Below are 13,087 nucleotides of genomic sequence, written 5' to 3' on the forward strand. Positions count from 1 at the left end.
TAGATGATTGAGCTTTAGAAGTTGGAGCCATAAAACAGTAGAGAAGCATCCCATTCGAGTAGGTGTCATTGAAGAAAGAGTAGCCACAGGAAGAATTACGCTCATCTCATGGTGTAAAAAATTGTGAGGGCAGAGCGTCAACAAATAAGTTTTACCAATGTAGTTACTGGCAGTTAAACATGATTATTACTTTTCAGTTTGACTGGCTGCTCCTTTGATAACAGCAACAAAGAGGGATTCTTTACTCATCCGCTCCTTTTGCTTGCATCATTGCCGAATTTCTTCCCCACCTCCTGCCCCCAACACTTGAGAAGCATGGATGCATACGTGCTTTTAGACAATAGTTTTTCCACAAGAATCTTAAGAATTTCTGAAGATTGGATGTATCCCTTGGTTCAGAATTTTAAAGGTGCTCACCTTAGGCCACTTCTCAGTGCCAACCTTTGTATCGTAACGAGTTTTTGCACCTCTGGCATCAGTAAACTCCAGGTAATCGTACCTGTGAAAATTGCAGTTCATTACTTCCAAATTTACTCTTTAAATTTTGGGAGAATATGTTTGCTTGTGGATTTTCACAAGTGCTGCACCTCAGAGTACCCTGTCACATCTGTCTGAACCACATCTGCATTGCTTCACATGACTGCTAAGGAATTTGTTTCATGTTTCAATGCAACGGTCTCAGCAAACACAGACCTGCATTCCTGCAGAACTTTCCCAACCCTTCAGAATTGGTAATGGGTGCCAATTTTAACATCTGGCATATGCCTTAACTAAGCAATAGCTTGGTATGTTACCAAGAGAAACGAAGCCAATAGTTTTGGCTGAAGAGGGCAAAATAAATACCACAAGCAAAAACTGTGGTGGTCACAGCAATATTACAAAACAGATCAAGGCCAAAGGAAGCAAAATTCTTACGAAGAACACGTCTGTACATTTGCCAGAAGTGGCTTTCAGCGTGAGAAGTCATTCAAAATAAGACGCTGCATATTACACAGGACAAGGAAAAAAATAGAAGTGGCATGCTTGGAGTGCAAGAAGTATTCCTTGCACATTGAAACATGAATTTCCCCTCTGCAAATAGTTATTTTAATCTTGTGCTGTGTTAGATTCAATTACCTCCTTTCAGTTTCACATTTTTCATCAAACTCCACCTCAAAGTAAGTTGCCCCATGACACAGGAAGACTGAGACCTCATGGCAATTATTTTCATAGTTATGAGGCGATTCCATCGTCCACGTCCGCAACACTACAGGCTGTTCTTGCTGCCAGCTTTCCATTTCGACCTGTAGAACAAAAATGTATTCCTAAGATACAAATGTAAAGTATTTTAAAAAATAAAATTACCACACTAGATTTTTGTGTCTATACTTTCAAGTTGCCACATGTACATACAAGGCGGCATTTACGAGGCTACAGCACTGATTTACACCTCAACTAGTTATAGACACCCTTGATAATCATGGTAAAGAGGCATTTCTAAAGCAAAATTCATCTACTCTACCAGGGAGGGGACAGACTCACCCCAGAAGAGCCTACAAGTCTCCAATAACAACAAAAGAGTCTGGATGACTAATGCAGATTTAAACATCTACACTACAGACATCCAGACTTTATTTGCATCACCGCAAGGAAGCTAAAAATGTTAAGCATGTACTATTTTTAATTTATTTTCTTCTTTCATCCTCAGAATCCTTCCTTCCTATCTACATTCTAGGCTTCCCATTCCAGTTGCACCTTCTGGTTGCTTTGCTCATCTTCCATATCAGTATAGATATATTTCTAGTTCTTCACTCAATATTTCATTACACATCACATGCTTTTAGAAGCTTTGCAGCTCCTTTCAAACACTCACTAATGGAATCACCTGAGTTTTCTATGTCTTCCTTGCAATTTTGGTGTTGTTTCACTGTACTTGATAGTGCCTGTATCTTTAGTTACCTTATGAGGCTCATTACAAAGGCTTTTCAGTGGTTCTATCAAAGTGCTGAATCCCTGTAGCAGTGTACAGTATGGAATGTCTAAAGTGCAAAAATCCAACAAGAAGATGACCTAGGAGAAAACACAAGTCTCATGAAAACACATGTAACCGCAGACATGCTACCCGGGAATAGTACAAATCCCAATGAGCACTTACCAGCTGACGAGTTGCCATAGCAAAGACAGAGTTACTTATTTTTTCTACTACTGTTTTGCCACTATATTGAGATAAAAGTGACTGCAAAATCGTTCTGATATTTGACAGGAACTGGCCCACATCTAAAGAGAAAAAAAACCCTTAATAGCCACTTTATGGATTTGCTACCACAACCTGCTTTATCAAACACTTAAGTGCATGTTGATGTGCACAAGAAGAAAGACAGCAGGAAACGCATCTGCTGCCCCAAGGCAGTGACACTCAAGAGCAAAAACAGTTCAGAGAAGTTTTCTGTGATATTTCTATTGTGGAAACAAGTTACACTTATCAATGATATTTTTAAAAAAATTATGAGTCATTTAAACACTCCAAGATTATTTCAACAATCTTAGTATATCAAATAGCCTCCTCTCCATGTAAACTTATGTGCAGCTTAAGTAACAATGGGGCTAATAATTCTTAGCTATAGTCCTGCTCCATTTTAAAATATATGACAGGAACACAACAAACTTATTTATACACAAATAACAAATATGAAGTAATTTTACATAAAATTACATCTCCACTAAGGATTTGGCCCAATTAACTACTCAATACTAAGCTGCTGCATTAAAATGCTGTAGCAAAACACCCCTTAGAAGTGCCCAGTTTCTTAAGCTCCTTTCTTCTTGCTATTACAAGCATCTAGGAAAATACATATGACCTCAGAGGAGCTTATAAAAATCAGGGAAATATAAAGAAATCAAAATGTTCAAATGAAAGTCTGTAACTCCATTTCCTCCCCCCCCGAATTTGACACCCAAAACTTACTGAAATGTTTTCTGAAGATTCTCCCAACATAAAATTATCAGTACAGTTAAAATTCTAAGTTGGTCAATACGCCTAGAAAGTCCTTCCTAAACACCTTAGAAATGCTGTGACAGTTACAAGTACGCCTCGGGCAACCACTGATGAACCCGTATTATACTGCAATTTGCAAAACCACATTTTGAAGTCCACCACATCTAATTCTGTATTTAATCCCAGCACTTACAGTTTTTAAGTATTTCTACAGCAAGATCCTTAGCTGAATTGTCGCTACCCTTAAGTTGCAGGTAGCACCAGGAAAGGAGGCTACCTTGAACAGACCAGAATAAGGAAGACAAGACTGTGCCACTCTCCTGCTGTGCAACATCCAGCATCATCATTTCACACTGAAAAATAAAGAACATAACACAAGGATAACCTCTTCTGCTGCAGAATGACACACAATGTGTTCTGAGTAAACTGTGATGGACATTATCGTCCCACTCACCCCACAAAAAAGATTAAACGCAACTGACAAGCAGCATATAACACCACGAAGCAACTAAAGTATTTTGCTCTGATAAATCGCAATTTTAAGTAGGAATAGCTACATATGAGTCACTCGATGTTCTCAGCACATTTTTTTTCTGCATATGTAAATGACCCTCCTCCATTTACACCTTCTGTAGTGGCACGACCAATTCTAACCTCTCAATATGGGAAGATTAATTCTGTTTCTTAGTCTTGATTGGGTGCCATAAAGGCTTCTCAACGCTACAGGAAAATTCCTTGTCTTATACATTACTATTATGAAACATTAATGCTTAAAGGAAAATATTTCAATTGGTTAGAAAACCTAATCCTACAGATCTGAATAGCCATGAATAGTTTTATCCAGAAAACCAGGAAAGGTAGTTCTTTAGCACACACCTCAGGCATGCAGCTTGTGTTTGAACACATAAAATCACGGCAAAGAAGTAGAAAGAGAAACAGTGCAAAGGCAGTTACCTCTCTTGCTGCCACTAGCAGAAGGGTATCCATGACTGACAGCACTTCATTTATGTCAAAATTTGCAGAAACTCCTTTCTCCGGTAATAATAAGAGTCCACCTGGATCTTGATCACTACAAAACAAAGATCTTACTGACCAACAAGTAACAGTTTCAAAATACAAATTTAGTTATCTTTGTGACAAATCTGCAGAGATCCTACTGCGTCATTGCTATGAAAATCAGCAGCGTTTGGGTTCTGATGACTACCAACCATCACCATGGACAAACAATCATTTAAAAAAAGCTGAAGGACAGCCCAGGAGAAGCCTGTGAGCGGTATACTGCGATTTCATCTCCAACTATTTTCCTTGGGCAGTGTTTTATATTACTATTTGGTTAATAAACATACTAAGTAGTAATATTGTCCTTCCCAAGGCAAAGCCTGTTGGTTGTTTTGAAGAATTCTTTTCCAGAGGAACAACATTTCTAAAAGGGATTAAATATGAACTTATTAACAGACATGGGGTATCAGACAATTATTTTCAATTTCCAGACCCCTTACCTGAAGTGAGTACACAAGGATCTGAAGGCAAGATGCACAGATTGCTTATGTTCTTGTTCTGTGATGTTTTTCTAGAAAAGGAAAAAGATTTATTTTTATTTTATGTTATGTTTCCCTCCTCTGTGAGAAAGGATTATAATTTCTGCAGTGTACTATTAATTTTTGGTAAGAAAGGCAGGGTTAGCTCCTCTTTCTCTGAATAAGCTGCAGGGAGAGAGAGAAGGGGGTTAAAAAGAGGCAAAGAAAAAACCCACATTTTTACTTTAATGGGACAAAGTATGCAATATTTGACAACAAGAGCTCACATTTGTCCTCTTTTCTGCACAAAGAAAGCAGGTTCTAATCAACCAATTTCTCATTTAATCATTTACCATCATGGTGAAGAGCTGGTGTCTCCTGGTCTGTCTGTCTGGGAAAAAGATTGCTGCTCCACTGAGTAAGGTGTTCTTAACTTCCTCTTTTAGCATTTTCATTGGCATGAAGTTACTGTCCCCCATATCCACTACTGCTCATACAAAAAGGAAACAAAATTACAAGTTCTAATTAATACTCCATCTAATAGTCAGAGGCATATTTCAATTAAATCTGTTATTTTACACAACTTCAGCCCCTTGCAACCCCATTATAAACACACAAAGTGAGGGGTAACTTTTTGAACTTCTAGCAAGAATGATTTTTCTACGGATATATTTGTTCATTGAGTAAGTTAATTCTAGGAACATTATTAGCTTTGGTAGTTGTCAAGTCTTAAACCAGTTTATATAGGATCTTTCACATCTGGAAAACATTATCTCCAGCTTGCTTTTCAGGAGACTGTGAGGTAATTTAAAAAAATGTACACTGGAATAAAGAGGACACCATCCTACTTTCAATGAAATCTAATTCCCATTCTCTTCACTGGCTCCAAAAGCTTCCCTGCGTTTCTGTAAACCTCACAAGGCTCCTTGAAAGTTTATTTATATTTATACGAAAGATCAGAAATAAATGAACCCCAGTAACAGTATAGTTAAAAGATCACACTCGCTGCTGGTTTGAAAGAAGCTTTCTATTGCAGCTGTTTCCAGACCACTTATTGTCACAAAGTCTATAAAACCATTTCATTGGGTCAAGGAAAGTTTCACTGCGATAGACTAATTAGCACACACCAACCTGAAGCAGCAAAGGAACAGTACTGACTTGGCCCTTAGGAATAAATATCTTTCCCACATTACAACAACTATGACATGCTTGTAAGCCAGAACAGACAAAACAGTTAATATAATTCAGTGTCAATTACCTTCACACAAATGTCTATAAAGCTCTTCTGCAGCTTCTGTGTGACCAACTGTTTTGCTCTGAGAAGTTTCTTGAGGTTTAGCAGTTTTATTGTCTCCAGTAAGCACAGAGAAGCAGCTCTGGAGAAGCTGCAATAGCAGTGTTTGAGCAAAGACGCATTCTTCCCTTGGGCTGTAAGAAAGCATAAAACAATCAGAAGCAAAAACTAGAAAAAGCAGCTCTTTTGCACCAAATAGATAATGCTATGAAAGTCACTATCTCGGACAGATAAAAAACACTGAGTAGAGAGCACATAGCCAAAAATATATAGCTGCCAGCTCAATTAATCTACATCTCAAGCTTCTACATTATGTTATAGTTAAAAACACATATGGCAGCAATAGAAAAGTGTTATTTATGTGAATAATGTAGTTTATGAAGAAGAAACTGCTGCAACTAAACTAAGCGTACTTTATTTATATGTACACACACAAGTCACTTACTTTTGGTGAAGTTTATTGTAAAAATTCCAGAACAGCTGCAAATCAAGGCCTGCAAAATCTAAAAATGACTTGTATTTTAATCCAGTCTCCTTCTGTTGAACCTTAAAAAGTCAAAGAAAATGCAGGATTGGAAAATTAACTCCATACAGAACACGCTTATAAGAAGTAAATGCCTGAGCACTGGGCTTAAAGCAGCCTAGTTTCCTGTAAATTTGCACCCAACATCAATTCCAGTATAAGTTCTTTCATGGATATTCCAGTGACTAAATGTGACAGTTCATGCGGAAACCTTCTCCTTCACAGAGCTACTACTAAGGACACTCTCTCCACTTTCCAGATGTCTAGTCCCCCATCCCTGTCCTCCACCACTGAAAGACTTTACAACTTCTACCTCTTCATCTAATTTGACTGAAAGTAAGTAATAGCCAAAAGAAGACTGCCCATGATTCAAAATTGAAGTTGAAAAGGCACAGATGCATGTACTGTATGAACAAAACATGGTTTTGGCATGTATCCTCAGAAGTATGGTGCACCATACCGACCTACATCAGCACACATCAGCCACATCTCTTAACTATGTACATCTCACCCTAGATATTTACAGAATTATTTCCAATAAAAAGAGGATGTTTTAATCTATGCAACTTTCCTCCTAGCTACCTCTCCAAGCACTTTTCCCCATGCTTGCTTCAGAAATAGCTACTGACAGACAGTAGAGCATCCTCCTGTTGCATGTACTTCACCCAGCATTGTAACCTGATGCTGAAAAATGGCGCTTAACTCTCTCTTAGACCCAAAGCGAGCATATCCCTATTCAACTTCAGTAAAAGTATAAAGAATGCTATTTTTCAGACACCATTTTTTCTTCTCCACAGCATAGTTTTAAAAGTCTTGCTACTAGGTACTAGTAACTGTTCTTTATCCATTCACAATTACTGTTAGCATAGCCTTATTACTTTTAGCACAGTAAATACATGCTTAAAGGGAACTAAAAAGTAGAAATACCAGGTCCTGTGCCAACTGCTGGATGAAATTAAGTGTCTTCAGGAGAAGAGTTGTGCCACAAATTGTATCATCATCAGTTTTCCTGCACTGCAAGCAGTTCATGCTCCTATTTGGCTCGTCTCGCATAGGCCGAAGATAGCCAAGAACATTCAGGCCTTGAACTCCAAGTCGTTCTGCTGTGTCTTGTCTTGTGCACAAGAACTTTATCATCAAATACTAGAAGGATATAAATGCAGAACAAGATTTGGCTTTAAAAGTTAGTCCAAATTTGGCTTTTAAAAGACATGAGTGCACATATGTGAAGAGACTGCAGGTGGGGTAGAGGAGGGCAAGCCTTATTCACTGTCAGTGAGATTCAGGCTAAGCTTGAGCTCTCCCCACATCCAAAAAAGTCACAGTGATTCTGCAGATGCCTGTAGAGGTCACAAAGTTAGCTAATTCAACATCAGTTCCATTCATTCTGCATACTCTGTTCCTTGGCTCGATAGTTACAGCATTTTTGCAGGTTAAAAAATTATTAGCCGGGTTTAAAAGCAAGCAGAGGATCCATATGTAATATTTAAAACATACTTTTATGCAATCTGTCCACAGTGAGGTACAGAACACAAAGCCGAAGGGAACAGCAAGTTCTGCCATCCAAATGCGCTTAGTAACTGCACACTAAGAAGTCTCAGGGACTAAGGGTTACACAGACAACAGCAGAATGTCTTAGCAAGCAGTGGCGGCTTTAGAAAAATTCCCAGCTGACTTATAACTGTGTCACTGCTTCTGCTGATTTCCACAGCACAAAAAGGATTGGGGAACTACAGAACAAGTGACTCCAGAAACAAGATAAAATGCAAGATCTGAAAAGCAATGTTTCCTTCTTAAGCACTACAAATCAAAACCCATACTCTGCCCCTCTTGAAATGGGAAAGTCCCACATTCCTCAAGGAAATTAACCTGGCGGAACTGCTTAGTAATCGTTTGTCCCTTAAAACAAGGGTTGAAGAACATGGCTCTGAAAGATAAATGCTATAACTATGCAGTGGTTAATTCATCTAGATATTAAAATAAAGCAAGTCATGTAATCCTTTTTAGAAATACTTCCCCATGATAAAAGCAGTAGCCTGCACATCATAACATAGTTTTGCATTAAATTTGATCCTGAAAGCACCATTTAACTACAGCTACATATGTGTACATACAGAGAAAAAGAATAAAACTCAGAGGACAAAAGTTGTGTCATTCATTTAACTAGAAGCCCATGGATTTTTACCTCTATCCAGAAGAGTTCTCCTTGCACAAAAAAGAGTTATGTTTATTTCAACTGGCATTACAACAAAGCACAGAAATGAGCCCACTGCGGCTGGGCCAATGGGTTGTCATGAATTCTCACCTGGGAAATTCTGCATTGCTGCATTCTGACATCAACTTCATCCCATTCCTCTTCCACTTCAAACCAGCCGATGGGATCATCATCTCCCAAATCATCACATGAACAACTGCTTCTATGTATAAAAGAATGTAACAAACTTTGTAAAGTAGTTTAAAGCAACTGCAAACCTGTTGATATTCTACCAAAATATTTTAGCATGTTACGGCTATAAAGATGAGAAACAACAGAAACTTGCACAAACTCTATCACATGCAAGGTAAGAAAATTCAGGAAATCTTTTTAGCCATGATCCCTAACCTCCCTTAACTCCGAAGCAACAGTTCTGAGAAAGTAATCTAATAAAAGCTAATTAACATATGATCTTCCTATAAATTGTTTGTTATCAGTGATCTGCACCTCAAGTAGAAAGTTTGTTTTGTAATATCCCTTTTTAAACAGGTCTTTAAATCAAGAGGTTGAAAACAACAGCTATATACATAATTCCTCAAACACATCAAATTGAGGCTCACTAAAATCAAATAAGTAAAAACGATGCATCATTTAATTGTTAAGTCATTTGGAACAATCTGCAGTGTCGCTTGAACTACCGAGGAAAGATCTAATAAAACATTTATTTTCCATGTATTCGTTAGAAAAAGTCCACCTATACCTGTTTTTTAGAAATTGTTTGAATTCCCGCAGCTTCCATTTGTCATAGCTTTCAAATCTTTTGAAGTGTTCCTCTGCGTGGAACTTTTCTGAAGCACTATTGTAAGCAAACACCAGCCCACACTGGGCCCCAATGGCTCCTCTTCGGACCTAAAAGAACAAATCCAGAGCAAAGTATCAAAAAGTTGACAATAAAAGAAGGTGTTACTTTCACAGAAAAATAAGTTATGAAAAGCAACTAAATGCTGACGATACTGATCTCTGGAATTGCACAGAAAAATGAAACTTGTCTAGAGAAGTAACCCACTGAACCAGGATCATGTACGTGTACGTGGTTAGTATTTGCTACATTTATCACCCTGCTACCACCCTAACATGAACTGGAGTTCCACGTATTAATTCTCATTCAATTTTTGTATACTTTTTTATTTAAAAAATAAAATAAACCAGAATTATGCATCCCAGTATCACTACACCGCCAAACAGCTTAGCTGCTTCTCCGGCTCCAGTTAGAATTTACTTGCCAGAAGTCTGTCCATGTATAATTCTCTTTGACATTGAAATATGCATCCCTGTTCCAGGAATTAAACTACTGCTTTGCCTTAAATAAATAAATAAATTCAGCTGCAGAAATCTCAGTGACGTTTTGTCCTGCCCATGAGATTTAATCGTAAGATCTTCCTTTTAAACCAGATACAAATGACACCAAATGTTCAAATTACACCAATGTCTCTAAAAAGAATTTGAAAGACCTACATTTAATCTGAACTCACATGCTACATATCTTGAAACCTGCTATTCACAAGAGTCAAAAAGTTATTTTAAATGTAAGATATAAGATCTTACATATAAATCCATATACTTTAGAGAGAAACCATTCACCTAAGAGTCACCGGCTTGAGTATATTGCAAGATACATACAAAAGCAATATAAGATAACAGCCTTTACTACATGCTGGGGGCACCCTGGAATGATTTAAGACCTCCCTTTCCTTAAATTCCTGTGGCTTACACCAAAATAAAACCCTAAAATAACACTATTTCATGATGAATTTAAAATTTCAGTTCATACAAAAAGTATTCTAATTTGACTCTACCACTAGGGACAAAAGTAAGCCTCCTACTTTGAAAACATATGGGAACCACATACCTTTATTCTAATTTGTGTCACTTGAAATGAAGATTCAGTTCCAGTAGAAAGAATGATACTTGCTCTGGTTTTCCCAGTTTCAGTAAGAAAACCTAAAGCAGCAGTGGGAATAGAATGAGGTTGGAAGGACTGCTAGTGCACACTGTTTGAAAGAGAATACTAATAGCGTGGACTAAAGGGGGGGGGAAACAAAAACACAATGCTTTTCTAGTGAAATGCTCATTAGTAAATGTTTCCAAATAAAAGAGTGAAGTAAAAAGGTCGTATTTTGTTAGTATACACTCCCGCAAAGGCACACAGAGATCTCTGCAGCCAGCATCTCTCTTGGGACTGCAATATCTGCAGCAGTTTCAAGAGTATCTCCCCATTAAAGGTTACTAATAACTCCCAAATGTTACTGCAGCTTGTGGCTCTGTTCACTGATACAACTCACTGTTTCCCAAACAGTGGTCCACAAAACAACAGAAGACAATCCACAAGATAACTAGAAAATAAACTCAAACAATACACACGAGCAAACAGAGGGATAAACATTTAGAATGTGCCTGATTTTCTATCGCAATAACAATCATTTAGTAGTAGCACTGCGAGAGACAATACACAATTTTTGTAAAAAAAAAAAAAACGGTTAGGTGGCATCTGACTTAAAATGGAGGTCAAGAAACACAAACCTCTTTGTTTAGGTTGTATCCACTACATAAAAACATTGCATTAACGAAGTCCAGCTTTCAAGGAGAATTAATGGTTACATGCAGCCAGTGCAAATTTCAGTGATTTCTACCATCTCTCTCCATCAGTATTTGGGAAACTAGCAGTGGATGAGTCACGACTTCAATCCACAAAATGTGCTTTAGTATAATGTTCTTTGTGACAGTTCATTGCTGACTTCCACAGAGAATATCAATAATTGTCCCCAAAATCCAATCTCTCTTTTGTTTGTCTTGTTTTAACAATAAACTGACTCCTGAGGCATCCACCTTGTTGTAAAATAGAATTTACATATTGTTTTGGTTTCGGTTTTTTGTTGGTGGTTTGTGGTAGGTTTTTTTTCAGTTACGGATCTTCCATATCATAAAACTATTAAGTAGCACCAAATATATATAAATATATATGGAATGGCACCACAGCCTGTTAAAATCCAGAATATTCAACCAGACACAAAGGCTGTTAAGTCCAGGCTCTTACCATCCCCAGTCCAAGGCTCTACAAGGAGGTTTTCAGGCCCTGATTTATCTTCTTTTCCCTTTACATCACACGCTTGCAGAGTTAGTCGCAAAGGTTTTCCTGTGTAAGAAAATCAACAGGTTTATCAAATTCATAAAAAAACCAACCTGGAACTATGCTTTCTGAAGTTCTTCACTCAGAAAAGAAATGGAAGAAATGATGATACTATGGGACTTCTACCATTGTCAGACAAAAAAGGAGAAAGAAACCGGAGTACAAGAGATATGTTAACCTAAAATAGCCGAAAATTAGATACAGGCAGAAGGACAATGAAAATCATGACAATTAACCTTCCTTCAACTGCCTGGGTGGTTTGGAATTCACAATACATGAAACGCCACTCTTGTCTTACAAGAAGCAGCAGTTGCTCCAGGAAAAACAAAGCAATTTTCAAAACTTTTGAAAGTAAATACTAATATTATAATTATAATTAATGTATTCTTTGGCATAAGCCGAGAAGTCCTGACAAAACATACTATAAGGCAAACAAAGGGAAAAGTTCTTCATAAGAGACTAATGATAATTTCAGAAGTCGACACCTGAGAAAATACAGATTTATCAAACAAGTACAGTCAATACAGCAAAATCTTACTACCTTATGCCAGACCATGCACAGCTCTACACTTACGACATACTCAGATTAATTATATTAATTAAGATAGAATTAATTAATATAGAAGTGAAACTAAAAGAACCGTAAATAGATGCTAATGGCATTACATTTAAAACATGTCTTAAATTTGTACACGAGTCTGCAAGAGAGACCACGTACTGAGGCTAAACATACAAAAAACTGTATTATTGGAAGAATAAGAATAGTTAATGTCATTTGCCTTTTATAGATTACAAACACTATCACCATCTTGACATAGGGGCCGCTACCTACAAAGTTCATGTTTTCTCCCTCAAGGTGATGTCACCTGGTTCAATTCTTAGACCACAGAAAGCTGATCTAATCACCAGCTTTTAGGGCAGTTCAGCTTCACAGGCTGTCTTCTTGGTAACAGTTCTTAATTTAGAAGTCCTGTATAATTTTAAACCCCAGCAGAACAAGAAGTAAAACAACTCAAAGCTGCATATTTTCTTAAGTACATACAGTAAAGGATCCAACAATTATTCATTTACCGTATTTATACAGCAGGTTCTGTCTGACTGTTGCCATGGAAGCAATAAGGGATGAAGCCTTGTATGGAGTGTCCAGGTGATCACTGATCGTACAAAGGGAACTTATCACTTTAGCGACACTCCCCCTGGCTAAGGCAAAGGCCAAGAGTGTAAGTTCAACCTCTGGAGTAGTACAACAACTGGGGAGGGAAAAAACCAACAGTATGAAAAGAAAACTCAAGACACTTTGCTTTTAAATAAAGACAAATAATGCTCGCATGATAAAATCTAAGGTGTCTGTTTCTTAATGTCTTTTAATTTTTCAAGATACCAAAAAAAGAGCAGGTG

At 37.5% G+C, this 13,087-nt stretch overlaps 1 protein-coding gene across 2 annotated transcripts in view; it reads right to left on the bottom strand.

Annotated features, from left to right (window-relative positions):
- ZZEF1 (zinc finger ZZ-type and EF-hand domain containing 1) overlaps positions 1–13,087 on the bottom strand; it is a 59,053-nt gene that overhangs the window by 35,110 nt on the left and 10,856 nt on the right. For both annotated transcript variants that reach the window (XM_064468104.1, XM_064468103.1), the window contains exons 8-23: positions 12,761–12,939; positions 11,597–11,695; positions 10,412–10,503; positions 9,263–9,411; positions 8,614–8,725; positions 7,236–7,451; positions 6,231–6,331; positions 5,750–5,919; positions 4,845–4,978; positions 4,474–4,544; positions 3,929–4,043; positions 3,168–3,327; positions 2,135–2,256; positions 1,939–2,049; positions 1,117–1,283; positions 418–499 (exon numbers count right to left, since the gene is read on the bottom strand). In XM_064468104.1, the coding sequence (XP_064324174.1) occupies positions 418–499; positions 1,117–1,283; positions 1,939–2,049; positions 2,135–2,256; positions 3,168–3,327; positions 3,929–4,043; positions 4,474–4,544; positions 4,845–4,978; positions 5,750–5,919; positions 6,231–6,331; positions 7,236–7,451; positions 8,614–8,725; positions 9,263–9,411; positions 10,412–10,503; positions 11,597–11,695; positions 12,761–12,939 (2,080 nt within the window). The remainder of the gene's footprint in view (positions 1–417; positions 500–1,116; positions 1,284–1,938; positions 2,050–2,134; positions 2,257–3,167; positions 3,328–3,928; positions 4,044–4,473; positions 4,545–4,844; positions 4,979–5,749; positions 5,920–6,230; positions 6,332–7,235; positions 7,452–8,613; positions 8,726–9,262; positions 9,412–10,411; positions 10,504–11,596; positions 11,696–12,760; positions 12,940–13,087) is intronic.

Source organism: Phalacrocorax carbo, chromosome 17 (genome assembly GCF_963921805.1).
Source record: "Phalacrocorax carbo chromosome 17, bPhaCar2.1, whole genome shotgun sequence".
Classification (NCBI taxonomy): domain Eukaryota; kingdom Metazoa; phylum Chordata; class Aves; order Suliformes; family Phalacrocoracidae; genus Phalacrocorax; species Phalacrocorax carbo.